The sequence below is a fragment of the Topomyia yanbarensis genome, chromosome 3 (assembly GCF_030247195.1).
Source record: "Topomyia yanbarensis strain Yona2022 chromosome 3, ASM3024719v1, whole genome shotgun sequence".
Taxonomy (NCBI): Eukaryota; Metazoa; Arthropoda; class Insecta; order Diptera; family Culicidae; genus Topomyia; species Topomyia yanbarensis.
The window spans coordinates 160,904,156-160,932,029 of NC_080672.1; the positions used below are offsets into that span (position 1 = coordinate 160,904,156).

General features: G+C 41.1%; 1 protein-coding gene across 1 annotated transcript; it reads left to right on the forward strand.

The window, feature by feature from the left end:
- Positions 1-1,474: 1,474 nt before the first annotated feature.
- Positions 1,475-27,695, forward strand: LOC131688965 (cAMP-regulated phosphoprotein 19). Its single transcript, XM_058973634.1, has 3 exons — positions 1,475-1,643; positions 26,644-26,754; positions 26,813-27,695. The coding sequence occupies exons 2-3, from the start codon at positions 26,689-26,691 to the stop codon at positions 27,119-27,121; spliced, it is 375 nt and encodes a 124-aa protein (XP_058829617.1). The 5' UTR covers positions 1,475-1,643; positions 26,644-26,688; the 3' UTR covers positions 27,122-27,695.
- Positions 27,696-27,874: the final 179 nt, after the last annotated feature.

Consider the following 27,874-nt stretch of genomic DNA (forward strand, 5'->3'; position numbering starts at 1 on the left):
AGGTAAAATTGGGTAAACCGTGTTGAAGGCAGTTTCCCTTTAAACACGGTAAAAACCACAACACATTGACAGGTTTTTTATAATCAACCTTGATTTAAATATGCCTAAATTTAAGTTGAATCAACCTAATTTTGAGTATACCTCAAACAACTCAAAAAACTCAACTTAAATTTAGGTAGTTTTGAGTCTTGCGTCGCTTTCGCACTTTTTAGTGTTGTCATAAACAAAACGAGAGATTCGACTCAGTCGGGGCCTTCCATGGAATACTTCCAAAAAACTGTAAAAGAACTTATTTTGCGGGTTGTTTTATTCTTCCGTGTACAGACTTTGAAGGTAGTCAACATATCATGAGCCCAGCCGCTTCTAGGCGCATGTCGCCCGTGCAATAGCATCGGGTTGTTTTGATTTTAACAAAGGCAGATGTTGGCTAGGACAAAATAGCCCTAGCAGAAACCTGGTGTGAATACTTCCATTTACCCAGTTAAGCTCAGTCGGAAATGAACCGGAATTCTGGCTGGATCCAGTTCGTATTCCGGCTCCAGTGACACAACCGATTCTAGTTAGAATCGGTTGTGTAACTGGAGCCGGAATACGAACTTGATCCAGCCAGAATTCCATTTCATTTCCGGCTGAACTTTACTGGGTAACTGCATGTAACTACCCACCACCCACTGAGACGTCCAAAAAATTGTTTCAAAATCGTTCAACACGGGTCCAACAATGGACGTTTGTTGAACGGTTATTTGGACGTCGTTCAAATTGGTCCAACGAACGTCCTTCATTGGACGATTTTGAAACCAACCGTTCTTAGAGGGCACGATGTCCAAAAAATTGGTTCAAAATCGTTCAACACGGGTCCAACGATGGACGGTTATTTGGACGTTGTCCAAATTGGTCCAACGAACGTCCTTCATTGGACAATTTTGAAACCAACCGTTCTTAGAGGGTAATCGTTACGTTCCGTACCCGTACAGCTCGGGATTTAGCTCGGTTACTAAAAAAACTGGTAACACTGGTCATACAAATTGAGCAATCGTGAAAGCCAAAGAGAATAGTGAAAGAGACGCAGAGTGAAAATCAGTCAAAACGGCAACACTCCCTTTACGATGATTTCAACACTAGAATTTGGTAACCGTTTCCAAAGGCAGCACTTTAAATGACTCCTATTATATTTTGAAAACAAACCTTTTGTCGATCGTTGAATTTGTTTATCAAACGATGTGCATTTCGAAACAAAGAGATGAAATAATTCTAAAACTTGTTTTTACTCATACATAGACTCTAGAATGCACCTTACAATCACGATTGCACTAAATTCTGACGAAAATTCAAATTTTTTTTTGATAGATTTACAATACTTATCTCCTCCAACTCAGGCATGAGTAATGTTTATTTACATTGCACGATTGGTCTGCTCAATAAGGTATTTTTGGCTTCACACTATTCGTCTCTTTTCCTATTCTCTTTGGTGAAAGCGCTAGTTCGTTGGTGTCAAAAAATTAGAAAAGAAAAGCAAAGCGCTTTGCGGAAAGCAGCGCAAAATATTCCGTATTCGTGTGAAGCGTCCATCGTTGATATATAGTTTTCGCTTATTTCTACTTGATATTTATTTGTTCGGGTCAAATTTTACGCGAATCAACAAGGTACGTAGACATCTATTCCGTCGCTTTCAGGGTCGATGGTCGTTTTGTATTTGTAATGCGTCTAACATCACGGGAACAAAATCTGCATGCTAAGGCCGCTTCCAATATGTACCTTTAACAAAAACCTAGTAATGGTCCAAGGTCGTATTCAACTTAACGGATGTGATTCATTCGAATCTAATCTCTGTTGAATGTTCCTGTCTTTGAGAATGCAAATCATTCGTTCCCAAGCAATCTATTGCAAAACAAATGGCCTGTGTTAAGCCAAAGAGGACCAAGCGCCATTTGGAGGTACCTTCCTATAAATCGCTATCGCAGCTAATGTAGCACTATAAACACCTGCATCAATTTATTTCTGAGAACTCAAATAGTAATCGATAGCAAATAAGTACCCTTAAACTTTCTATGATTATGGTAAATAATCGAAAAAGTAATTTTTTCATTGAAAATACCAGGAAAAAATTATGGCGCTCAGTTCGCTTTGGCTTAACGCAGGTCAAATCATCTCGATGTGTGACAATTTCGTTACTATTGATTTTTACTATTGATCTTGTTTTAAGTAGTAACGAGGTAATTGTTTACTTCAGGTACTTCTTCCCTTGTAAGCGGAAAACATGTTTTTCTTTTAAAAATATGCCAGTTTAATGTTGTACATTCTTAAAAAAGGGGCGGAAAGCGAAAATTTTAATAATTCATTAAGTTTAAAAATAATAATAGTTTAATATTGTAGATTCTTAAAAAAGGGGCGGAAAGCGAAAATTTTGATAATTCATTAATAAGTTTAAAAATAAGATGTACCTACTAACATTGCTCGTATGGTTATTGTGCTCTCGTAAGTAAGGCTTTTAGCGAGGCTAGCTTAATGCGGTTATGCCGCATAACCGAGTCCAAGGATCCGAAGCGACGCAAAGCCGCTGAGGATTCGCCGGACGAGGTGGCCTTGTTACATGTCATCGGAATTGCAAGCAAACCTGTGATCCACTCGTTTGCCCAGTATACTCGAACCGGCGGATCCTTAACGGCTTTGAGCCGCTTCGGATCCTTGGACACGACTATACGGCATAGCCGCATTGAGCTAGCTTCGTCAAAAGCCTTACATTTGGGAGTACAATAACCAATGGTTATTAACCATACAAGAAAGGTTGGTAGGTACAACTTATTTTTAAACTTGTTGATGGATTATTAAAATTTTCGCTTTCCGCCTCTTGTTTATAAATCTACAACACTGAACTAGCATATTCATGAAAGAAAAACATGTTTTCCATTTACAGGGGGAAAAGTACCTAAAGTAATCAATTACCAAATTTCATGGAAAATCGCGAAAAGTTAAGTTTATTTTTCAAAAAACTTGTGCATTTCGAAAACAAATCCACGCTTCCCAGTAAAGTTCAACCGGAAATGCGCCAGAATTCCGGCTGGTTCCACTTAGTATTCCTGCTCCAGTGACAACCGATTCTAGTTAGAATCGGTTTTTTACTGGGTCATACCTACGCTTCGTTAATTCGTTAATTCACTACTGATAAATCGGAAGGTCTGGTCTACGCTTTAAGGTGGCTAACAGAGTGGCAGCGATAAACTTAGCTGAAGCTGGTATTGTCGACATTGGGATGCGAGATGCGAGAAACATGCTTGCAGCATATATCGACACAGATCTTTCATTAGGGCCTAAGTCGCAATGTACTCAAATAGAGAAAAATCAGTTTCAATATTCGGCGAAGGTTTTCTAAATGTAGTTTTTATTGTAGGTATAAATTACTTTATGACCGTGTTTTTCCAGAAGCATTTTTCGTTAAACCTTATGACAATATAACAAAGAATTTATTCCTATGTGCTTTTAGTGGGTAGAAACTAACAAAATGCTTACGCCCAATTTGCATCCCAGTCGTGATTTCGCCCTTCAGCAACCACCATTTGCGGAAGGGCTAAACCGTGTACATAATTTTCAGAAGGGCGCGGTAAATGGGCTAAACTGACTGTCTTGCTGGGTAGGGCTGGGTAAATGGGCGAGCTTGACAGTATGCTTTTTAATAGGGCTCAGCAAATGGGCGCATAGAAACCCAATGTAAAAGAAAGGGCGCGTGAGTCTTTTCTTCAAATTTCATGAAAATATCGAAATATTCGAATGTTTATGTGCAACAACTATCGAGTAGACATGATCATAGTAGATATTGCTTATCATTTATATAACAGAACCGCCGTTTATTCTTTTATTTGTGAATAATCGTACGCCTGCTTCTGTCTAAAAATGTAAGTTTGGCCTTCATATTCCATATGAGAAGAAGGGCCTAAGTCGAAATCTCGAAGAAAATGCATGTTTCGCCGATTTGTTTTCTTTAATTATACATCGAACTAAAAACCATTTTAACTAATTTTCACCTCAATCTTGTAGTATTTTTGTTGCATAATGTCGTAATAGCGAAAACGCAGTTTGTTTACATTTGCGATTTAAGCCCTAATGAAAAATCTATGTCGATATGAGGCCTGTCAGACTAAAAGCAGGCAATCCGTACAGATCTGCTCGGCTTTAAATCAGACTTAAGTACGATTCACACGATACATCTGCCATCCCCCATCGGTACGGAATGTCAAGATTAGTTACATGCAGTTAAATGGAAGTGTTCACGTAAAACAAAACGACACTACTCTTGATAGCGAATTTTATTTGCTTCAAGCTGGGAAAGAAATAGACAGTATACAGTTTATAATCAAATAGTAAATTTAAAATGACTTACATAATTAGTGCGCATAGTGAAAGCAAATTCAAGACTGGTGTTCTACTAGCTTTTGATTATGTAAATCCGATAATAAACGTTCTCCCAACTGCGGTTATTGTAAATATATAATTATTTTAATTCAATAAATCCACGTTATTTACCTAACCTATTTCCTCAGTCGGCTCTTACCAAACGTGTGCCACCTTCGAACGGCGTATCGAACACACTTCAGCTAAAGTATTAAATAATTAATAAATGTCCCAGTGGACAGAATATCGCCTAAGGCTGCTTTAAGTACATAATACCTACATTTTAAAAATGATTAATTCGACACGTGGTTTAATTGTACGGGATAGTTTTACTGGACGACTAATCGCGATGCTCCTCTCGACAACTTTGACATACCATATGCCACACTGCTGAGTCATATGAACTGTTACTCGATTCAACACAAGGTTGTCTTACCGAGTAGTGTTGCCGGAGGCATTTCTGTGCCAACATTCCCCCTCTCGTAACGGTGAGTGTTGACCTCAGCTCTGCCCGTTGGTGTCACGTCCAACACTGCTAGCTTTGACACCGGTCGGCGAAACAGTCCACCTGAGGTTTGAACGATCGCCTGTCTTACTCGACCATCTTGTGCTTTCATTACCTCCAACACTCGTCCCCGGATCCATCCATTTTTCCGCGTTTCATCAATAATTATTACCAGGTCCCCAGCTTCGACAGGCTTAACTTCACGAAACCACTTCGTACGTTTGGTTAGACTCGGGAGATATTCACGAATCCACCGCGACCAGAAGCAATCTAGGTTTCTTTGGATCAAGTCCCAAGAGTTGCGAATGGTACGTCCGTCCGCCGTCGCTATGGCTGGTTGTTTGATGCCATTTGAGCTGCCCAAAAGAAAATGGTTTGGAGTCAACGCTTCATGCTCCACGGAATCGATAGGTAAATAAGTTAACGGCCTAGTGTTCACAATCGCCTCCGCTTCTACCACCATCGTCTGCAAAGCTTCGTCTGTAAATCTGCGATCTTGTGGGAGATTGATCATGGCAGCTTTTACGGATCGCACCATTCGCTCCCATGAGCCACCCATATGTGGGGCGGAGGGAGGAATGAACACCCACTTTGTACACGCGTTAGTGAAAGTTTCAGCTGCTTCAGTTTCTATTCGTTTGATCTGCTCCTTCAGGATATGATCGGCTCCGACAAAGTTCCGTCCGTTGTCAGAATGGATTTCAAGTGGTGCCCCTCTACGGCATACGAATCGTCGGATGGAAGAAATGCATGACTGTGTGGATAACTCGTGGGCTACTTCGACATGCACTGCACGAATTGTGAGGCATGTAAATAGCGCAATCCATCTCTTCACATGTGTCCTACCGACTTTCACTAGTATAGGTCCAAAGTAGTCCAGACCTACGAAACTGAAAGGACGTACACAAGCGGACAAACGGGCCGTCGGTAATGGTGCCATCCTCGGGATGACTGGGCGGGTTTTGTGCACCTTGCACCATTGACATCCCCTCGTTATCTTTTTTATAAGAACGCGAATCCTTGGTATATAAACAAGTTATCGCAGCTCATTACACACAGTCTCGGGATTCCCATGGAGAAACTTGCGATGATAATGGTTTATAAGAAGGCTCGTAACTTGATGAGTCTTGGGAAGAATCACAGGATATTTCATACTCCAAGGAGCCAGTTCGGCTGCACCTATCCGCCCATTTACTCTTATTACGCCGTCTCCGTCCAGCTTTGGAGTTGCTGTGTAAATGTCGCTAGATTTCAAGAGGGTGGCTTGTTCGTCAAAGGGCAAATCATTGTTTTTTGCGAGGAGTACAAGCTCATCGGGGTACACCTCTCTTTGTACAAGCTTCCATATCAGGGTTTCACCGTCTTGTTCCTGTTGGGTCAGCACGATTCCTCGCTCGGTCGCGTTCGATCGGCTCTTCCTTTGCTTCCAAATGGTAACAGCTCTTGTCACATATGCCGCCGCTCTTGAAAGACGACTCCAACTAGAAAAGCGACCAAAATCAATCAAAGCTTCCGGTAATGTCTCTTGGTGAAGAAAACAAGGGCGAATCTCTTCTTTGGTAGAAAGAATTGGCTGCTTCGATCGTGGCCACTTATCCTCTGGCAAATATAGGAAAGCAGGTCCCGTATACCAGCGACAAGTTGCATCAAAACAGGGTCCTCTACCCCATTTAGTGGCTTCGTCGGCGACGTTAAATTTACTCGGTACCCATCTCCATTCGTTTTCGCTGGACATAGTTAAAATTTCCCCTACACGACAAGCAACAAACTGTCTATATGTACGGTGATCGGAACAGATCCAGGATAGTACCGTGGCTGAATCTGACCACAAAAATCGCTTGCGCACAGCTATTGTATGATTGTCGACGACAAACGACAGTAGGGAAGCTCCTAACAATGCAGCCATCAATTCTAAACGTGGGATTGAAGCGTGTTTCAATGGGGCTACTTTCGTTTTAGCTGCAACCAAGGTGCACTGAAAGGTTCCGTCTGGCCGTCTGATCCGAAAATATACAGCGGCTGAATATGCAACCTCACTTGCATCCACGAAGACGTGGGCTTGCAATGAGTCATATATAGATTTATTGGCATCTTCAAAATAACATCGAGGGATACGCAAACGGCTCACCTGCTTCATTAACTCAACCCACTGTTTCCAACGACTAAAGTGGTTATCGCTCACAGGCTCGTCCCAGGTGATTCCTGTGCGCCAAATATCCTGCAGAAGTATCTTCCCGTGCACTAAGAACGAGGCCAGCAACCCTAGAGGGTCGAAAAGGCTCATGACTGCTTTTAAAACTTGCCTCTTTGTAGGTCTCGCTCCTGCCACCAATATCATCTGGATTCTATCATTGAAGGAGGTAGAGAAACTCAAAGTATCGTTTTCCGAGTGCCAGAGTAAGCCCAGAACACGTTCAGTAACGGTACCTTTTCCTGCCGTAAGATGTTTTGCTTCTGCGTTTGAGGTTTCTCCAAGATGATCTAAAACTTCTCTGCTATTAGACGCCCAGTTGTGGATGTCGAAGCCACCTTTAGAATGGATCAGCCGTACTTCGCTGGCAACGGATTTCGCTTCATCTACTGTTTCGAAACTGTCGAGATAGTCGTCGACATAGTGACTCTTGACGATTCCTTGCACCGCTCTGGGGAACTGGTCAATGAATTCCATCGCATTTTTATTTTTGATAAACTGTGCGGAAGTCGGTGAACTTGTAGCCCCGAAAGTTGCTACGTCCATCAGGTAGATCACTGGCTTTTCATTTGGATTTTCACGCCATAGAAATCGTTGAGAATGTTTATCGGGGTCGTTAATGCCCACCTGATGAAACATTTCTTTGATATCGCTAGATATAGCCACTGGATACTGGCGGAAGCGAAACAAAACTGCAGGCAAGGGCGTTAAGAGATCGGGTCCGGGCAAGAGGACTGAGTTCAGGGAAATACCATCTACTTTTGCTGCCGCGTCCCATACTAATCTTACCTTCCCTGGTTTGTTGGGGTTGGTAACTGCCCCTAACGGAAGATACTTAATACGCCGTGGATCAGCTGCAGCCAGCTCTGCATCGGTGGCACGATGTGTGTAACCTTTCTGTGTGTACTCAGTAATCTGTCGTTGTATATTCTCCTTCAATATTGGATCTCGGAACATGCGACGTTCTAAGCACTCCAATCGCCGTCGAGCCATCAGATAACTATCTGGGAACTCAATGTTATTATGCTTCCATAGCAAGCCGGTCTTGAATTTGTCGCCTACCCGTGCTGTTGTTTCTTCGAGAAGGTTTCGAGCCCGTTTTTCACCATCTGATTCATGTTTCATCGTCGATTTTACACCACAATCCTCAGCAGAAATGTAGTCTTTCACCATTTCGTTCAGACTCTCACATTCACAAACGTGAAAGTTAAGCAATTCAGACGACTCGCGCACATTCGAGAGCTTCCCGTAAACCGACCAACCAAGTCGGGATTTTGCAGCAATCGGACCTTCTTTTCCCTCTTTAATTATCCTTGGAACGGCCAGTGATAAATCTCGGAGACCAATCAACAGTTGCGGCTTTGCTTCCTCATAGCTGTGTATTTGTAGACCTTTAAGATGCTCAAATCTTCGCTGTAGCTCCTTGAATCGCAGAGTTTGCGACGGAAGATTTAGGCAGCTTACCGTGCGGGCATTATTTATAACGTAACGTTTCTGTCGACCGACCTCAGACACTTCTAGTGTCACTAGCTGCGATTCCTCCTCGGAACGAGTCATGTTTCCTGTCCATTTCAAACATAAGGGAACTTTTGGACCTTCCACACCAAGTTGTGCAGTCAGACTCATCTCGACGAGCGTTGTGGATGACCCTTCATCAAGAAAGGCAAACGTGTTCACAGCCTTCAACCCCGCGTGAAGGGTTATTGGTACGATCCGGAACAATATTGACTGCCCACAATGGTGGTAGGCGTGATTTTCGGTAGATGGTTCGGTGGTAGATGTGTTCACCATGGGTAACTCAGAATGCAGAAGGGGATTGTGCCGAAACTGGCAACCGTTAATTTCGCATCGGTTTGTTACACGGCATGCTCGCCGGCCATGCGAGTTTAAACAGCAACGGCACAACTTCAATGAATGAACGGTTTTCCAGCGGTCACCGACACTACTATCCTTGAACTTTTTACATTCCTTCACACGATGACCAGCTTTATTGCAAACTAAACAGTTTCTTATGGTATCAATCCTGTTCTTACCTACATTTGTAGGTACAACCTTTTCTGTGTGAGTATGTAGAAATCCTCTCTCTCTTGGCTTGACCTTTTCGGGCTTCCCGTGATTTCCAACGTAGAGCACCACCTTGCTTACAGACTCAACCACAGATGACATGAAGTCGCTGAATATTTGTAGTGTGGGTGCAGGAAAATAAATCAAATGTTGTGCCCACTGTAGCTTAACATTTGCTGGTAGCTTTTCTACGAGTTCCTGCAGAAGTACTGGATTAGAAAGGTGAGCGTGTTGGCCAGCAGAGATGAGATGTTGTGTCAGGTTTTGCACGGTCATACCAAATTCGATAAGCGTTTCTAGACGTTCGGCCTTCGGGGTCGGGCAATCTCGTACGTTTGTGATTAATTTGTTTATTATCACCTCGGGCCTTCCATAGAGGGTTTGAAGTGTTTTAATGACATCCGGGACTGATTCGGGGGTCAATAAATAGTACCGCACCGACTTTAAGGCATCGCCCTTTAGGCAACGTTGCAAACGAGCAAGATTTTCCGCCAGGTTGTAACCAGACGCCGCCGTTGAATTATTATAGCTGCTAATAAAAATAGGCCATTCTTCGGGGTCCCCAGAGAACTCCGGCAAATCACGCGACATCACTTGTCTGGCTGCTATTTGTTCCGGAGATGGTTTATGAACCTGAGTTGATCTGGGATGTGCTTCATTTTGATCAGCGTGTAGGCGCGGTGGCATGGCATAGGATGAACGTGCGATTAAATTGCGCAGCTGTTCATTCGTGAACGTATTAGGTATGTTCAGATCAGGCTCTGGTGGACCGTTTATAACCGGGAACGCGATTGCTTCGCCCGTGAAGCCCGTTGTCTTCGGAAGAAGCGTAACTCCGTCGTTCGTTCGAAACTGATTGTTTTGCTGTTGTTGGAACATCGGTCGTGCTGCTTCCATTGCAAGTTTCGAACCTGCTTTAGGGATCGTTCCGGTATTGATATCAGGTAACAAACGTGCTGAAGGCGGCAGAGGATGCTGCTCTGGCCGCTTTAGATTTGAAGTCGACATGTGTGCCTGACACATCTGCAACTGTTCTTGAAGTTGTTGTAACTGTAGGATGGATGGCCGTGGGTTTACCTGACAATTATGCAGTTGCTGTCGAAGCAGTTGTAATGACCGAGATTCGGCTTCTCTTTGGGGCGTTACGTTTGGTTGGTTTCGATGAGAGGATGAAACGTCTGGCAGAAGTTGAGAGCGTGTACGTGTTTCTCCGCCAGCACCATCTTCGTCACTCACGAGCACGACCGGATTTCGCACATGGCTCTTTCCAAGATTTATTTGACCAGCTGTTTCCGTGGCCGACGCTCGTGGCATTTGCTGATCGACCCACTTTGAGACATGCTTGGCTCGTTCCCGGTTCTCGATCTCGTCGACTCGGCTTCGAACACTTCGATTCCCGACATCTTCCTCTTCCAGCATTGTCGCTTCCATCAACTGGAACTTTTCCTCTAGAAACCGTTTTTCGATATCGAGTTCGAGCTGCCTTTTCGCTAGTTCCTTTCGCTCTTCAAGATGCTGAAGGGATAGCTCAAGACGGTTTTTTCGGCTGGATCCAGACTTGATCGACGCGGACTTTGATGGAGCGGAAGGGCATCTACAGCATACCCAATCACGACTTGCAATGGAGTCCGTCACTCCGGCACACGTGTAGTGCCACCAGTTATTACATTTGTCGCACTGTACAAGATTGTCGGCTGAATCCGGCCTTTTGCAGGCCACGCAACTGGACACTTGCCCTGCGGGCGGAGTTGTATTAAAGACGTCGTCGGTGTTTTCCATAATTATCTTGAAGTTTTGTTCACGTAAAACAAAACGACACTACTCTTGATAGCGAATTTTATTTGCTTCAAGCTGGGAAAGAAATAGACAGTATACAGTTTATAATCAAATAGTAAATTTAAAATGACTTACATAATTAGTGCGCATAGTGAAAGCAAATTCAAGACTGGTGTTCTACTAGCTTTTGATTATGTAAATCCGATAATAAACGTTCTCCCAACTGCGGTTATTGTAAATATATAATTATTTTAATTCAATAAATCCACGTTATTTACCTAACCTATTTCCTCAGTCGGCTCTTACCAAACGTGTGCCACCTTCGAACGGCGTATCGAACGCACTTCAGCTAAAGTATTAAATAATTAATAAATGTCCCAGTGGACAGAATATCGCCTAAGGCTGCTTTAAGTACATAATACCTACATTTTAAAAATGATTAATTCGACACGTGGTTTAATTGTACGGGATAGTTTTACTGGACGACTAATCGCGATGCTCCTCTCGACAACTTTGACATACCATATGCCACACTGCTGAGTCATATGAACTGTTACTCGATTCAACACAAGGTTGTCTTACCGAGTAGTGTTGCCGGAGGCATTTCTGTGCCAACAGGAAGCATTCACAATATCAACGGCACGGAACGGGTACAAGAGAAAAGTAATAAGTACGATTCACACAATACATCAGGCTTCCGTCATCGGTAAGGAGCGTCAACGGAAGGTCAAGATTATTTACACGCAGTTAAATGGAGGCATTCACACAAAATCAACGGCACGGAACGTTTGGACGTTCGGCACGTGTAAACGGGCACAAGAAAAACGCATTTAACTGATGCATCGTCTGAATCGTCCTTCAAACCCCTCAGTTTGCTGCAAGCAGGTTTCTCGCATCGTTATTGGTTTGTTCCAGTCCATGGAAGTAGCTCCGGAGACAAAAATACTTGCTACTTTTTACTCCGGTTTGCACCCAAAAGAGGAAACAAAGTTTGCTCCTGAGTACTTATAATTTCTCCTCGTACTGGAACAAACTTAATGACAATACCAGCTCAATTTCTCGCTGACACTCTGTAAGCGCCCTAATGTTTTTTCATAAAGCGGACCCTACACGAAACAAGAATATTGTCAATAAAAATATTGACAAGACTACTTCAATACGTCAATCCCATTTGATTTCTACAGAATCATGTTGATCGATGATTTTTGCTTAAAAACCAATTATCAAAATTCTCGTTGAAGGCAATTTCCACACCAATATTCATCAAACATATCTAGTGAACAAAAGGAATATTGTCATCTCTTTCGTGACTGCTGTACTGCCGCTAGAAGCATAATTGTCCCATGTGTATAGGGATTCCCATAGCACATGGGACAGTAATGCTTCTAGCGGCAGTGTAAACGATGACCCAACAATAGCTTCTCCTGAATTTCCCCTCAAAGTGGATTTTGACCCATCCCAAAAGTAATTGTACTTTTGCTATTAATAAATGACATCCAAGTCATATTTTATGTGTAAAAAATTAATTTTTAATATCATTTTTAAATTGCATCAGCAAGTAACTGGGGCAAATTGGTACGCACGAATTTATGGCAAGTTGATACTGTGTATCAACTGAATTCAACATTTTGTCGTCGATACGGTAATTCCAAAGATGGATTTTTTTTTGTAAAAATTTATTGTCCAGTCTCTTATTACTACTTATTTAGTTACATTGCAAATAAAATTTATATCCTTCTACTGTTTTTTGGTTCGTTGGTACACTGGTCATGTAGCATAACATCTGGGAGAACTCCTTTAGTATCAGCTGGCGTGTCCGTCTGGATTGGTGTTGGAGGACTGGGTAGATCCAATCCTCAGGTTGTAGTTGCATTAGCCGTCGATCAAACGCTACGAAGACGTTCCGTTGGTATACCCAAATGGTTTTGTTTTCGCTACATTGAAGGAGATGATGCTCGATGCTATCCGTTTGATCAGGACAAATACTGCAGTCGGCGTCGGCTCGTCTATTCATTTTGTGGAGTAGCTCGTTTGTAATTAGCTTGCGATGAACAACTGAATACCACGCAGATCGTTGATCCGAGTTTAGCAGTTTGGAGTGAATGTTTTTAAATACTTTCTTCCAGTCGCGTAGTGGATTTTCCCTCACTATTTTCGGTTCCTTCAGTTGTTTTAGGAAGCTGCTGTATATTATACTGGAGCTTGGCGTTCTGGCGATTTCATCAGTTAAAAAAGCAGATTCTTTCACCACTGTTCGAATGTGTTCGTATTTTCGGGGTATGGCCAATAGATTTGGGGGGTTAGCGTTGTGTTCCAAGAAACTCCAAAGAAAAGGAAGATCTGAAGCGATTTGTATCATTCGATTTGTCAGCAAAGCCTTGGCTTTGATAGGCGGTGAATGTAGATTTAGACCTCCCCTGTCTTTGGGAAGTATCAGCGTTTCGAAAGCTATCCTGGTCCATCTTTTTCCATACCACAGAAAGGATCCAATTCTAGAGATAAACTTTCCACTATGCTTGTTGGGAAGGGGAATTACTGATGCTGTGTACCATAGCTTCGATGTTACGTAGGTGTTAATCAAAATGACTTTTTGTACGAGGTTCAGATTTCGGACGTTGTTCATCCACATACACGTTTGGAAACCTCGTAACACCGCAGCCCAATTGCAGTCAACTGTGTCGGAAAAATCTTCAGCAAAATGTACACCGAGGATTTTCACTGTGTTTTGTATCTGCAACCACTCATTTTGTGGTGTCAAGTTTATCAATCCGATTCTTATGGCTTTAGTTTTCTGGGTGTTTAGTCTTGCCCCTGAAACAACCGCGAATGCTTCAAAGGTGTTTAGAACAACTCGTATCTGATTGTTGCTGTCGAGAAACATAGAAATGTCATCAGCGTAGGCGTTCAAAACAGCATGCGGAAATTCTCTGTGCAATTTATCAAGCAGTGGTTGCCAATAAATTACAAACAAAAGCATTGATAGTGGATCCCCTTGTCGTACCGATCTCTCTATTTTAATTTCATTCCCCAGTTTTCCATTTATAAGCGCCCTTGAAAAGCTGTTGTTCATACAGTACATTAGAAGGTTGACCAATTCAGGATTAAAATTCATTTTTTCCATGGTGTTTGCCAGGAAGTTGTATTCCACCCTATCAAAAGCATGGTCAAAATCAAAAGCAACAAGCAGTGCATTCCCACGCCTCGTTTTCAGCTCACAAATTCGGTCAAGTATTCGAGCGGTGGCTTCAAATATGTTACGCTTTCCATTGGAGCACTTTTGATGTTTGGATAGCACCAAGGGGAGCAAGGGACATATTCTGTTTTTAATTATTCTAGCGAAAATTTTGTAGTCAACATTAAGGAGCGAAATCGGTCTAAAAGCTTTAACGCTGTTATCGCCCTTTTTCTTTCTAACAAGCACAAGCACGCCATCGAAGAATTCTTTGGGAGCATTGGAGGATATTGCTTCGTTGATGACAAAAGTAAACTCCCTCTCGATTACTTGCCATGCCTTTAGGTAAAACTCCTTTGGCAAGCCATCATTGCCGGGTGATTTCCGTGAGCTGCTCGATTTGATTGCCTGTAGAACCTCGCCTGAAGAAATTTCATTCATTAATCGCTGATTGTCTTCATTTTCGTTCGGGATGCTCTGTGTTGGGTTGAAGTCGTTGTTCTCGATCGGGTGCGTGGAAGAGCACAAGCTAGCAAAGTATTCTTGCACACTCTGATGTATCGCATTCGGCTCTCGTAATGTATCATCTCCATTCTGCAGTATATTAATCGAGGTTTCGGTCCGTCGGCTCTTCTGGTTTGCTATGTGAAAGATTGATGTGCTTTCTCCTGCTATGTATATTTCGTTCCTGCTATGCGCATAGCTACGCTGTAAAGAGAGCATCCGTCCTTTAAGGTTGCACAGAGAATGCGCAAAATTCGCAAACGAAAAAAACAGTTTTTTTCCACACCATATGTCAGATCTTCATAAAAATCAATCAGCGTATGTAGAATGTTCTTACAGTACTGCTGATTGATTTTTATGAAGATCTGACATACGGTGTGGAAAAAAACTGCTTTTTTCATTTGCGAATTTTGCGCATTCTCTGTGCAACCTTAATGTGATTAATTGTTTGCAGTTGACGGGGATCGCCGTAATAACGATCATAGGCTGAACGAAGTATGGCGTAGTACAATTCCATCGTATCATGGAACGATCGCCTTTTAATGGACGATTTCCATTTAAGGAAGGAGATCAGTTTAGGTTTCACGAATTGAATCCACCAGTCTATCCAAGCACGATAATTACGTCTATGTCTTGTCCAGTACCCCCATTTTACGTGTAGTTCCTCTATGACCGCTGGATCATCAACCAAGCTTGGATGCATACGCCATATTCCCCGACCAGGCGGATTTCCAAGTGTTGGAAGAACAGTGCGAATTATGTATGCTTTGTGGTCTGAAAAAGCCGTTGCAGCAAAATTTGCGGTTCGAATCCATTCTCGCATGTTCGGTGTGACAAGAATCCTATCAATCCTTGAGGCAGAGTCGGATCTGATAAAGGAAAATTCGACATGTTGGCGGTTTAGAAGCTCCCAGCTGTCGTCCACACCTGCGGCAGTCATGAATCGTTTCAGCATTGGACTATGCGCGTTTGAACCAGTAGCGCCTTTTTGGTTTACAACTGAATTGAAATCACCACCAATGATAACAGTGTCCGTAGCATTATAGAAGTAGTATGGTAAAACTGTGTTGTAGAAATTACGCCATTGATACGTGTACTGATTAACCTTGAATCCATGCTTCTGTCAATATGGGAGAAGGTGAGAAAACTTCGTGCTGCAATCGCTGTTCCTCTTTTGTGCTCGTCTACGTTGTACTCTATGATGAAGCCTGGTGTGTTGAGATGTGTCGTTGCCACTTCTTGCAGGAATATGATGTCAAGTTCAGCGGATCGGATGAAAGAATTCAGGGCATCGAGCTTTGTCCCATTTGTCACTGCGTTCATGTTGATTGTAGCAATCTTGTAGCTTCTCATATCAGCCATTTCTGTTGTGGAAAAATCTGTACGTTGACATGATTGCCCAGTTGAGACGTATCACAGCAGGGATACCAGCATAGCAGCTTGTGGAGACGACAGTAGCAGCGAGAGCTGGGAAGGTAGAAATCATGCTGAGGATGGCAGTATCATAGATTGCTTCGGCAGGACATATACTGTCCAAAATGCTTACCGAGGAGACTGAAAGCGGTGCTGGCAGATCCGTTTGATTCAAAGTTTCACCGAAGTCGGTGAGCGCATGCAGAAACATTTTATTGGTGTACCGACGAGATGAATAGCTAATGGATGTAATAGCGACAACGGTGTATTGTATTTTGCATTTTTTGTTGATTTTCCGACGGGACGAGAAGTTTCTGGGCGAGGCAGTGGTGACGTAAGTTGGTTCACAGACAACTGGTGCTTCCATCATTTTTTTACTGTCGCATCGACGAAATGTGTAGATTATAAATGGCACAGCAGTAGCGGAAAGAGCTGGGAATGGTGGAAACTTGCTGAGGGTGGCAGTATCATAGATTGCTTCAGCAGGACATATACTGTCCAAAATGCTTACCAGGGCCGCCAAAAGCGCAGCTTGTAGATTCAGTTTGTTGCTATGGTAGTGAGAGAAGTAGCTGGTTGAAATTTCTTCACGGGCAGCGGGCGCTTGAAGAAAGATGTTATTGCATCGATACGGGTTTCTGGATGCGGAGGCAGCAGCGAAATATGGCACGGTGTAAATTTTTTTTGTTCGTCTTCGGTGCAAATTGTTGTTGGATGCAGTAACGGCGGCGAGTACTTGGAACGGTGAAAATTTGCTGAGGATGGCAGTATCGAAAAATGCCCTGACGGGACATATACACAGGGCAGCCAAAAACTTTGCAAATCCAGTTTGTTGCTGTGCTGGTGAGACGGGTAGCAGGTAGATTTATCATCACGGATAGTGAGTGTTTGCAGTGTTAGGTCGTTGGTGTGTATAACTGCAGTATCAGGAGATTCTATTGTGATGTTTTTCTTTCGACGACAGTGCAAGTATCGGCGACACGCAGTAGCAGCGACGGCAGCTGGGAATGGTCGAAATTCACTGAAGACGGTAGCATCATTTTTTGCTTCGGCGGGACACATACTGCCCATAAAACTTACCGAGGAAAATGACGATTTCAGCTGGTTTAGTTTTGTTGTGTTGTTTCGTAACTTTTGACTGCATAAAATTACATCGATGACGGGAACGTAGCTTGCAGATTTTCCCTTCTTGCAGAGACGAGACGAACTGATGTATGTATCAGTAGCGGTAGGATTTTGCTGTGGCATATTATTTGTGAGATTGTGTGCTTGGTAGCAGCCAAGTGCTACAGCAGCGGTGCAATCTGATAGTAGTAAAAATTGGCTGAGGGCGGCAGTATCAAATATTTCTACGGCTGAACATATACTGTTCAAGTTGCTTACCGGGGAATAAAAAACTAGTATATTTGTTTTGCTATTGTTTCGATGCTGGTTCAGGCTGGGTGGCCTACTCATTGTTTGTTTCGCGAAGTTGAACGAGTGAGATGTGGCTCTGGTCTCGTGTCTGACCGGGACGGTCTTTTTTCGTTGTTTTTTCTATCATGTTCGAGAGGTGATGCCGATCTTTTTGTGTTTACTGTGATGGTTCTGTTTCTATCAATTGTCAAATCATTACTTTCGTCTGGGAAGCCAAAAAAAGGGCTTGTAAGGTTCACGGTATTAACTTCGCTGGTAGGTTGGGAGGCGCTGATTGTGTCTATTGGTGTCTGTCCTCTGCTCTCGGGTACGTTTTGGGATGATTCGTTTATCATTGCGGTCTCGCTGCCAGCCAACGAGACGTTTGATCCGTGGTGCGGTGTACCCTTTTTTAACCCAGTGGAGCTAGCGTTTTTTGGCTGACGAAAGGTCTGTTGTGAAGTTGAGCGATTGTCACCGTTTTTCACTGTTTCGGCTAGGGTTAAACGACCGCTGACGCTCGGCTTCGAGGATTTTGCGTACTCAGAGCACTTCTGAGCATAATGAACTCGTCGGTTGCAATGTTTGCATGTGGCGACTTGGCCTTTGTAGGTAACGAGGGTCATAGTCGTATCCACCATCACGTACGACGGTATCGGTTTCGTGAGTTTTATGCGCATAATTCTCACTCCATTTGGGACACCAGGAAAGAAATCTTTCCAGGCTTCAACCCGGATTGAGATGATTTCACCATAGTCACGCATCCGGTATGCTAGCTGTCTGTTACTTGTGCTCGGACGGAGATCATGTACCCTAACCTCAACAGATCCATCTTCCATTGAGAGTGGGATGCTGTAGGATTTCCCGTCGTGTTCTACCTGGTGTTTCAGGTTATGTTCTTGTACTATGTCCTGCGCTGTTTGAGCCGAGTCGGTTCCCACGAAGACACGTCCATTGCTGACTTGCAAGTGCTGTAGCTGAGTCGCTTCGATTGCGAGATTTTTTGTAATGAATTCTGCGATTGCAGGAAAGTTTAGTTTGGTTGGTACAACTTTAAAGTTGATGACAAATGTTTTGTCAACCGATGATGCCATCCTGGCAGTTGCTGGTTCCGAGTATCGGAATATCACTTGTTATGGTATGACGGACTAAGTCCGGGAATTTCGTAAAAAAAAATATCCAGATATTGTTGTCGTGAATACACGTGTGCTCACAACAACAGTTTGCTGTCAACTGTATTCAAACAAACACTTATTGTTTAAAATTATAAATTTGATCCCAATTTATCAGTATGGCAAATGACAAAACACGGAATCTCGCTTTCAAACAACAGTCCTGTGGGTAGTGCAAAATTCCTATCGATATCGATAAGATTTTTTTTGTTAAATTCGAAGTACAGTGCTGGTAAACGCTTGTGTCTCCAACTTTTAACTCAAACAATTTGAAATTATATTAGAGCTTCGCCGGTCAAATGCATTAGCATCACTTTTTACGATGCGATGAGCTAAAGCGACAGTAGGTAGCGTTATGTAATGTAATGCTCAGACGTGCTCTTTTGAATATCATCGATATATTTTCCAAATCGGTCTTCGAAATGTTATGTCTGTGCTTAGACCGAGTCAAAGAACCATCCGGCGATTCCCACGGCCTGACACAAATCGAACATTTTTGAACGTGACGTTTCCTGCTTACCAAATTGGTCATCAAATCTACATCCATGTATGTATCCACTGTTTGGATAAAATTCTTGGAATAAGTCAAAAACCTTTGAAAGGAATTAACAAAAATGGTTATCCTTGAATCATAGGAAAGTTCTACATTGTTCCAGGCGGAATTCTTCTAGTAAATTTATAATAAAATTTATTGCAACAACAAATTTTATTATCCAACAATAAATTATATAGTTAATTAACATTTCGTGTTACTGTTTCTATGAACAATATAGGAAATGTTAAAATGTATTAAAAATGTCCCGCTCAACTTCGTCTACCCTTGCCCTCGTCTTATTTATAGACTAGGTGAATTTTAAAATTTTATGTAGAAAGGTTTAAATTTATTGATGTATTGTAACGTAACATTAGACTGTAGTGTAAATTATTGTTAAACTACTCTTTTAAACACAATGGTTTTTGGTCAACACTTTATTCACTATACACTATACCCCACAACACAATATTATTCCTCGAAAATATGATGAAACACGGCATGAAACTAGATGGTGATGATGTAACAGGTGAGATCTGTGTCAGTCCATGCGTACCGATTAGCAACTAAATCCAGCGGTTCTTTTTAGGCATCCTTTTCTGAACCAAGCGCTGCAGTGTGTGGCCAACCAATTATCGTCATGATTTTCCATTTACTACCGGACTTGAATGAAAGACTTTCACGGGTTGGAATCACTGCATTGACCTAGACAGGGACAATTTAACCCTTCGGCACTCGCGCCGTTGTATTTTGTGCAACACCTTCAAAAAATCTAGCGAAATCTTTCAGCACCAGCGGCTGCTCATTCGGGGAGTCATTCGCGCGAGTGCCGGAGGGTTAAAAGCCGCCTTATCGGTACCACCTCCACTGGAACTATACCCATCATAATTATTTTCATAGCATTCCTTTGGTTTGCTAATAACCTAATATGCTAATATTGCTTCGATAACATCGACAGAAACAAACATAGCATCCGTTGATTCTACAGTGAAAAAGCCACTTCTTGGTGTGTTCCCACTCATAATATTCATTGGCAATATTAGTTTATCTGCTAAAATCGATCGAAATAATCGAAAGCTTGGAGGTTTCGTTAGATACTGTAATTAGCCTTCGTTTTCGCCCCTACAGCTAAAAATCTTCTGACATTGGCAAGCTTGCCTTGGGTCGAAAGATTTCATTATTGGAAGAACCTGCTAGTTCTGCGTATAGCAACATTGGCGTCGGTTGGAAGAATTTACCAAATATACGCACTCGCTATCAGAGCCTAAAATTCTCATACCTATTCAATGAACGACGAAATTCAGAAAATTTGTCTTCGTCCTTTCCCTGCCTCTTTCGTCGCTAAATGCATGAAAAAATAAAACAATAAAGGCGATGTCCCCCCTCTTTCGATTCTACGAAAACGAGTAGCAGCAGCAGCGACTTTCGTTTTCCTACACTCAAAAAAAAGTAAACGTTATGCCTATTGATTTTACACATAGATTTTTGCAATTAACGGAGGCATATAGACACTATTTGCTGGCACATAAACCTAATGTGTGTATTTATAAGAAATATTAATCTCACATTCACATTTCATAACTATTAGGCACATAAAACCCCATTCTATAATAATATGCACATATAACTTATGTGTGTGCATACATAGTTTATACAATTGACACATAGAAGGTATGTGTGCGCGTGATAACAATAGCATTTCTTCTTCCTATGAATTTTAAGCGGTTTGAAGCAAATAGAATTAACGTTTGGATTTTTTTCAGTGTATGACAATCCGAAGTTGCAATTTCGTTTTGATGCATGCTCAGTAATTTGCGATTCTCATTCATTAAAGGAAATTAATACACTGTGCATCTAGTAATGCAACTAGAGCATAGTTAAAATGAGAAATATGCGCACCGATCAGTCTTCCATCTTACAATACCATCATTAGCTCGCAAATCTACAGAATCGAGCATCGACAAATAAATATCATTGCTAGTGTATTTTCGTTTCCCCAGCAGTAAGTTCAATATCGAATTTAAAAATATCATTCTGAATCTCAAAGCGAAAACAAGCGTGCGGAGAGAATAATGAAAACGCTCTGCTACATGCTTGCTTTGTCCTAGCTCGTTGTCTCATTTTCGATTTCGCAGTGCTAGTCGTATGGAAAGAAACTTTGTTCCTTCGTCAGTTTCGCCTGATTTTGGCAAATGAAAAAAAAATTCCGACTCTGCTCGCTATTAACCGAAACGATGAGTTTTCATTTCCCAACCTGTTTACCAATCGCCGGTGCGATGTCGTGTTATGATGGCGGTAAGCAAATCGCTATTACCCACGGTCCGGTGCTGTTAGAATAGAAAGATAGGTATAGAAATAATAGTCAGGCTTAGCTTGATTTTTGGAGCCACACTGGTGTTACTGGACATAGGTTTGTGTTAATGGTATTAACTCACAGCCATCCTCACTGAATTAAAAAAATAAAAATGGAATGAAAATATAATTTCCGTAGCTCTGTAGCTTTTTCAAAAAAATGATTTTCTTGATGTGTCGATTTATCCCCAGCTTTTCTATGTAAAATAATAAACCAAATACGCAAAATAAATAACAATCTCTTGGACTGGTAGGGAAAAGTGAGGCAATATCACCATGTGGGGCGAGTAGAGTACCCACTTTTCCAAGAATCTATTAACAATTTTCGATTTTTTCGTTTGCACGAATGCTCCGTCAATCACCATTAGATGAAGTAACACTTAAATTGCGACATAAAAGAATATAAATATGATAAATAACAAAAAATACAAAAATCTGACATGATGTCAAAAAACTGAAAATGTTATAAGATTCAAGCTATATGAAATAAGCATTTGCATTAACGTATGTGTGCGGTAATTGAAAAATCCATGCATCTCCGTAATATTTAACGTCTTTCTGACTATTTCGAACATAAAAATAATTTAACAAGACTTTATAGTTTCCACGAGAAATCTGCGAAAATAGCTCTACTGCATGGGGTAAAATGAGCACCACGCAAATCTCATGAGTTTATGCATCAAATCCCGAAAAGTTATCCATATGTAAACGTTTTATACCTGAAGTTACTACGATGAACGATGAATAATAATATTTGCTTAAGAAAATTACTCGCAAAGATATTATTAAAACAAAATGGAAATTTGTATCTAATAGTTCCGAATATAATGTTTAATAACTATAAGATGAATTTCATTGGCAAATAAATGTCACTAAATCAATGGAAAATATGATTCTTATTACAGGCCATATTCGATTATCCGTAGTCTCGATTATCCGAAGACTCGATTATCCGTAACTCGATTATCCGTAGAAAATGACTCGATTATCCGTAGTCCGAAGAAATTGTTTCAATTGTCCGCATATTATTTTTTCTAAAGCCACATTACACATCTATAATTGTAATTAATACCAACTACAGTTTCGGAAAGAATAAATATTATCTAAAAAAATACGAAATCTTCATAGAAATACAGAAATTTTACTTCATTATCATATAATTTTGATTTCGACGCGGTGACTTACATACACCAATCGATTACAATTGATACTAGCTATAGTTTTTGGAAAACCAGAATTTTATGTTCTCGCAAAATATTCACAAGAATACGTGAAAATACAGAAATTTCGCATGGATCACAAAAAAACTTTTTTTTCTATCCCAATATTTGAATTTCCTGGTAAGCCGTGTGGTGTCCGGCGGGCTGAAATCTTTTTGCACTATTTCAGCCAAGAATAGAACCTCTGGGAACTGCTCCCATGTCGTAAGAGGCGACTAACAACATGCTAGAAGTTCCTAGGTCGAGGTATTGCTCCGTACCGAAGACTTAACCTGGGCGAACCTTAAGGTTCAGAGTTGTTAATCGATAATTAATCGTCATCGTCGATAACGTTAACCACCCGTCAACGTCATCGGAAACTCCGTTAACGATAATGTATCGTCGGATTCATCGTCATCGTCGATAATTCATCGGTGGTTATCGCGATACATTTTGCGTTACTTTCCCGTTTATTGGAGTTGAAGTTGATGCGGTTAAATTTCAATTGTTTGGAAATAAATAACTATTGAAGGACATGTTGTTGGCAGTTGAAAATCAATAGTTTTGGACATTTTCTAAGCAAAGGGAGGGGGGGGTCCGACGATGTGTCAAAATCGAATTTTTTGTCAACTTTTCGGGAGTGTTTTATATTGAAGGGAAAGTTATTGGTAGTTGACAATCAATAGTTTTGGACATTTTCAATACACAGGAGGTTCGACGATGTGTGAAAATAGATTTTGTTCAACTTTTGGGGAAAGTTTATTATATTGAAAAAGCTATTGGTAAGTGAATAATCAGCTCCAATAAGACTTTAATTTGAGTAGTATCGATGAACGCGGATCAATACGTACTGAAAATTCGCCGCGTCTGTTTTAATGAATCTAATTTCAAGCCCGTCCATCAGGTTAACGATCCTTTGTATTTCCCTTCAATGTTCGATATAATCGTTCGTATACATGTATTTCACAAACAATCCGATATTAGAAATAGGAAACACTTTCGCTGATTTATAACATCTAGAGCTATCATAACTCTTTGTATAACGTGTTATCACTCGATAGTTTGCAACCCAAAAAATATATCGTAGAGAAGGAATAGCGAAGTTAGTCTAAATAATGTCGCAATAAATAGTGATCCGGCCCATTAAGCAGATAAGATTAGTTTTTCTGGGCAATACTCCCACGATCGGCTGTGTGGAGTTGAAATTGCTTTTGTTTAGAAAACATAGGATACTCTCGGTAGCCGGCTACCCAGATTTTAGAAGAACAAAAAACTTAACAAGATCTTTTTCGAGCGATCGTGTTTTCGAAAACTAACTGAACTACAAACTAAGGGATCATCCATAAATGACGTAGCATTATATGGGGGAGAGGAGAGTTTTGCATTTTGTGATGATGTGTGACGACTGGAGGGTAGGGGGTCATGTCAGGCTATGTAGCTTTTTCAAAGGGGAATAACTAACATCGGTTTTTATTTAAAAAAATCACGGGGACAGGGGGGGGGGGGAGAGTTACCGTCAAGCTACGTAATTACCAGGGGGTATTTAGAGGTTTGTGACGAAATGCTACGATGGGGGAGGGGGCTGGTAAAAATTGCTCAAAAAATGCTACGTCATTTATGGATGATCCCTAATAAACTATGCTTTACAGGTCGCATCGCTTGCTTGGAGCGAATCCTAGACCCTATTTCCTTCCAAACTACCAACTCCGCGACACCTATGGAAGAGTCTGATGAACCTTCGGTATAAGATTCCTCATTTTATTCAAACGATCGCCGGGTAAAATCAGCACCGACACGATAGAAACCACGAATAAATTCGTCGCGTGATTGAATATTATTAAAAAATATAAGCAGTGCTCCTTATAGCCGGCTATCCGGAGTTCAAGTTGCTTATTTTGCTATTCGTATTAATACAACAAATGATAAATTTCCCAAATTCTCGGCAGCCGGCTGCCCAGAGCAATTATTACATGATAACGCTATTGGCACACTTACTAACAACTCTCCCCTTCCCGTGATACATGTGGAGATGCAGAGGATTCCTCGGTCTCTAGTAGCAACATGTATCGGACTAACATTCCTTCCTTTCCCAGAAGATCTGCATTCGGACGTAGCCGGCGTCGGTATTGATCAGCATGCAGGGATCGGAATAGATTGTACAATGTGGCTCATCATGTTATTCCCAAGCATGTTGTTCCAATCAACATTTTGCAACCTAATTTGGTTCTGGTCAATAACGGAGTAGCAACTACGGGCGATCTCTTATGCTTATGCTTATCCCAATATTTGAATTTCCTGGAAGCACAAAATTTTAAACTCTTGAAAATTACAATAATTTGGGAAAATAAAGATATTTCATTTAATCAACAAATATTTCAATTCAATGCGGTGTGCTATAAAATTCGATGCATCTAATCGATTGGCTACAAACTACATTGTTCTGTAGATGCCTGCGATTTTCTCTACAATTTTCGACATTTTCAATTCTTAACACACTTACGCAAAGGCTTTCGCTTTAATTCCATCGTGTAACATAGGGGAATTAAATCAAGAGACTTTGTCTTGAATGTGGCTGACAAAATCGGGTCAAAAAGCTGACAAACTCTGTTGTAGAAAAATTAGAAAGTGGTCAAACACGGAAACTTCACTGTAGTCAGTACTTTGTACCGCTCTGAAAAGAACAGCGCTAATAATTCGTTACGAAGTAGATGCACTAAACAGCCTTTAAGCGACTCGGTAGAACGCCGTACAATCGCCAAATGAAGATCCTGGATGATGTTTCCACTAAGCAAACAAGAGAAAAAAGTTTACTGTGCGACGATGTATAACAAACTGAATCATTTAATGCGTTTGAACAAGCATATTTATAGCTAAAAATATCCAAGAACCAAGATTCAACTAGTTTTTGATTGTCTCGCTAAACAATATCTCTAGAGCGCATGATGACGATGATGATACTGCTGCTGATTGAACAACGCTTCTTGGTGTCGTGCGCATAAAAAGTTGGGCATTTTTGATATTAGTAAGGTGTGCAAAATTCATCCCCCTAGGAAATCCATGTTTCAAAGTCGTCATTGCTGGTTCTTTGTTGGACCAACGTTTGGCGACGCCCAGCAGACCGTTCAGCAGGCGTCCATTACTGGACTGGAATCTGGCATGTTGCTTCTCTTAGAGGATTCCCAAAGTTTTGTTGTTGTATATAAACCAGTGGTGCGTAGTCTCAAATTCAGTTGTTATTTCTGTCTTAATTTACCGAAACCAGTATTAAGTTGACTGAAGTTTCACGCAGAGAACTTAGTTTTATGCGTCTTGATTATTAGACCAAACCTAAGGATAATAATTCAAATTAATCGAGCACAATACTTTAAAATAAAGTAAGTTGACTAAATAACTTATTGCATGTCGTACTTTCACTATATAGAATATAAAGTGATCGATATTCGTCCATGAGTCAAAAATAAATGCATGTACTATAAGTCAAACATTGATGCATGTACCTTAGATACTGTTTTCCAACATATAACAAATATATTTCATGAAAAAAAAACTTTTTTTTTGATTCCATTATCCGGATGATTCGATTATCCGAAGCGAAATATTTCTGCACCCTACGGTTAATCGAATCTGGCCTGTTATTATAGGTGAAATAAATTTTAAATTTTGTAATCAAATATCTTTTGCGACAAGATCATATTTCCCCTTAAGATTGCTCATATTGCCCCATAAGGTTTATACCAAGCCAAAAATCGATCATTACAAAAAACCATTATTTTCAAAGATTTCGAATTTTCTTTAGCACGTTTGATAATTGCGTGTGAAGAATATGTTGTATTCTACCAATAGAAAGAAATTTGGGATTATTTGTACGTTTTGCTGCAAATATATTTGCCTTCAACCTTAGGGTGCTCATATTGCCTCATTTTCCCCTATTACTGATGCGTCGAATGAATTGTTACTTAAATTTTTTTTTGCAACGTTCTAGGAAAGATCTGCAGATTATTCATCGCCCGTTTCCGTTGGAAGTAAGATGAGTTCCGAAGAGATCACAGAACAATCGGTCACTGAGCTGAATCCGACCGAACAGGCAGAAAAGGTAGTTACTTCAAAAATTTACTCATGAATAAAACTAACGACCTCTCTCTTAACCTCAGCAACAGCAATCAGTCAGTGAGCTTGAGAAGCAGGAAGAAGCTAAGATGAAGGCAAAGTATGGCCCTAATGTGGGGCTTGGTGGTCAACGCAGCCTTGGAGGTCATTCGGCTTTCCTGCAGAAGCGTCTTCAGAAGGGTCAGAAGTATTTTGACTCCGGTGACTACCAGATGGCCAAGCAGAAGGGTGGTGGTGTGAAGCAGGTGTTTGCCAATAAGGTTCCCACTGGGGAAGCCATCCCGACACCGGAAACTGTGCCAGTGAGGAAAACCTCCATCATTCAAACTTGCAACAAGTTTCAAAGCAGTTAAGTAAGCCATTAGTTCCCTCCCTTTCCATTCATCTTTGATTAGCCATTTCTCTTCCCGTTACCTGGGTTACCCTCGGTGTCTTGCTTGTAATTATTCCCTTGATTCTGCTGTGCGAGTTTTAATCTAAAACCCGTGGGGCCAATTCATATCCCCTTTAGATGAGCTCAGAGCGCCCAACTAATATTTGGTCGTGTTTTCAACTGAATATTAAAATGTATGGTTAGGTTTATGTGCTAGTAATTAATGTTTTCGTTTATCTCAAAATGTTCTTGATTAAATTCAATGTATCAATAAAAATCGAAATTATTTAATAAAAAAACTGATAGGACAGAGGTATTAGAAACTAGGTAAAACTGCTGGTTATTCTATCGTTAAAACCAAATCAAATATGACTAGTATCATGAGCATATATTTCGGTGGCACACAGTTTATCGGCCATCTTATTAATATGCGTGCTAGAATGTACTCACAGGCATGTTCTCTCGTGCATTGTTGAGTTGAATCAAAGCACTAGAGTTTCCAACAGTCTAATGTATATGTGAATAATTATTCCTTAATTTCAAAAGCCATAAAAGGGACTTTTTGATTTATTGGTGATAATTACAAACCATTTGTATTGCTACTTTTGCTTGACGGTTTTTGTCGATGGTTGAATTATGGTCGTCTTCGTTCTGACAAGATTGACCTCGCCGACAAACTCGTTAGCTTGTATGTTGCAGGCAGGTAGCTTGTTTGCTAAGCGTGAGTGTGAGG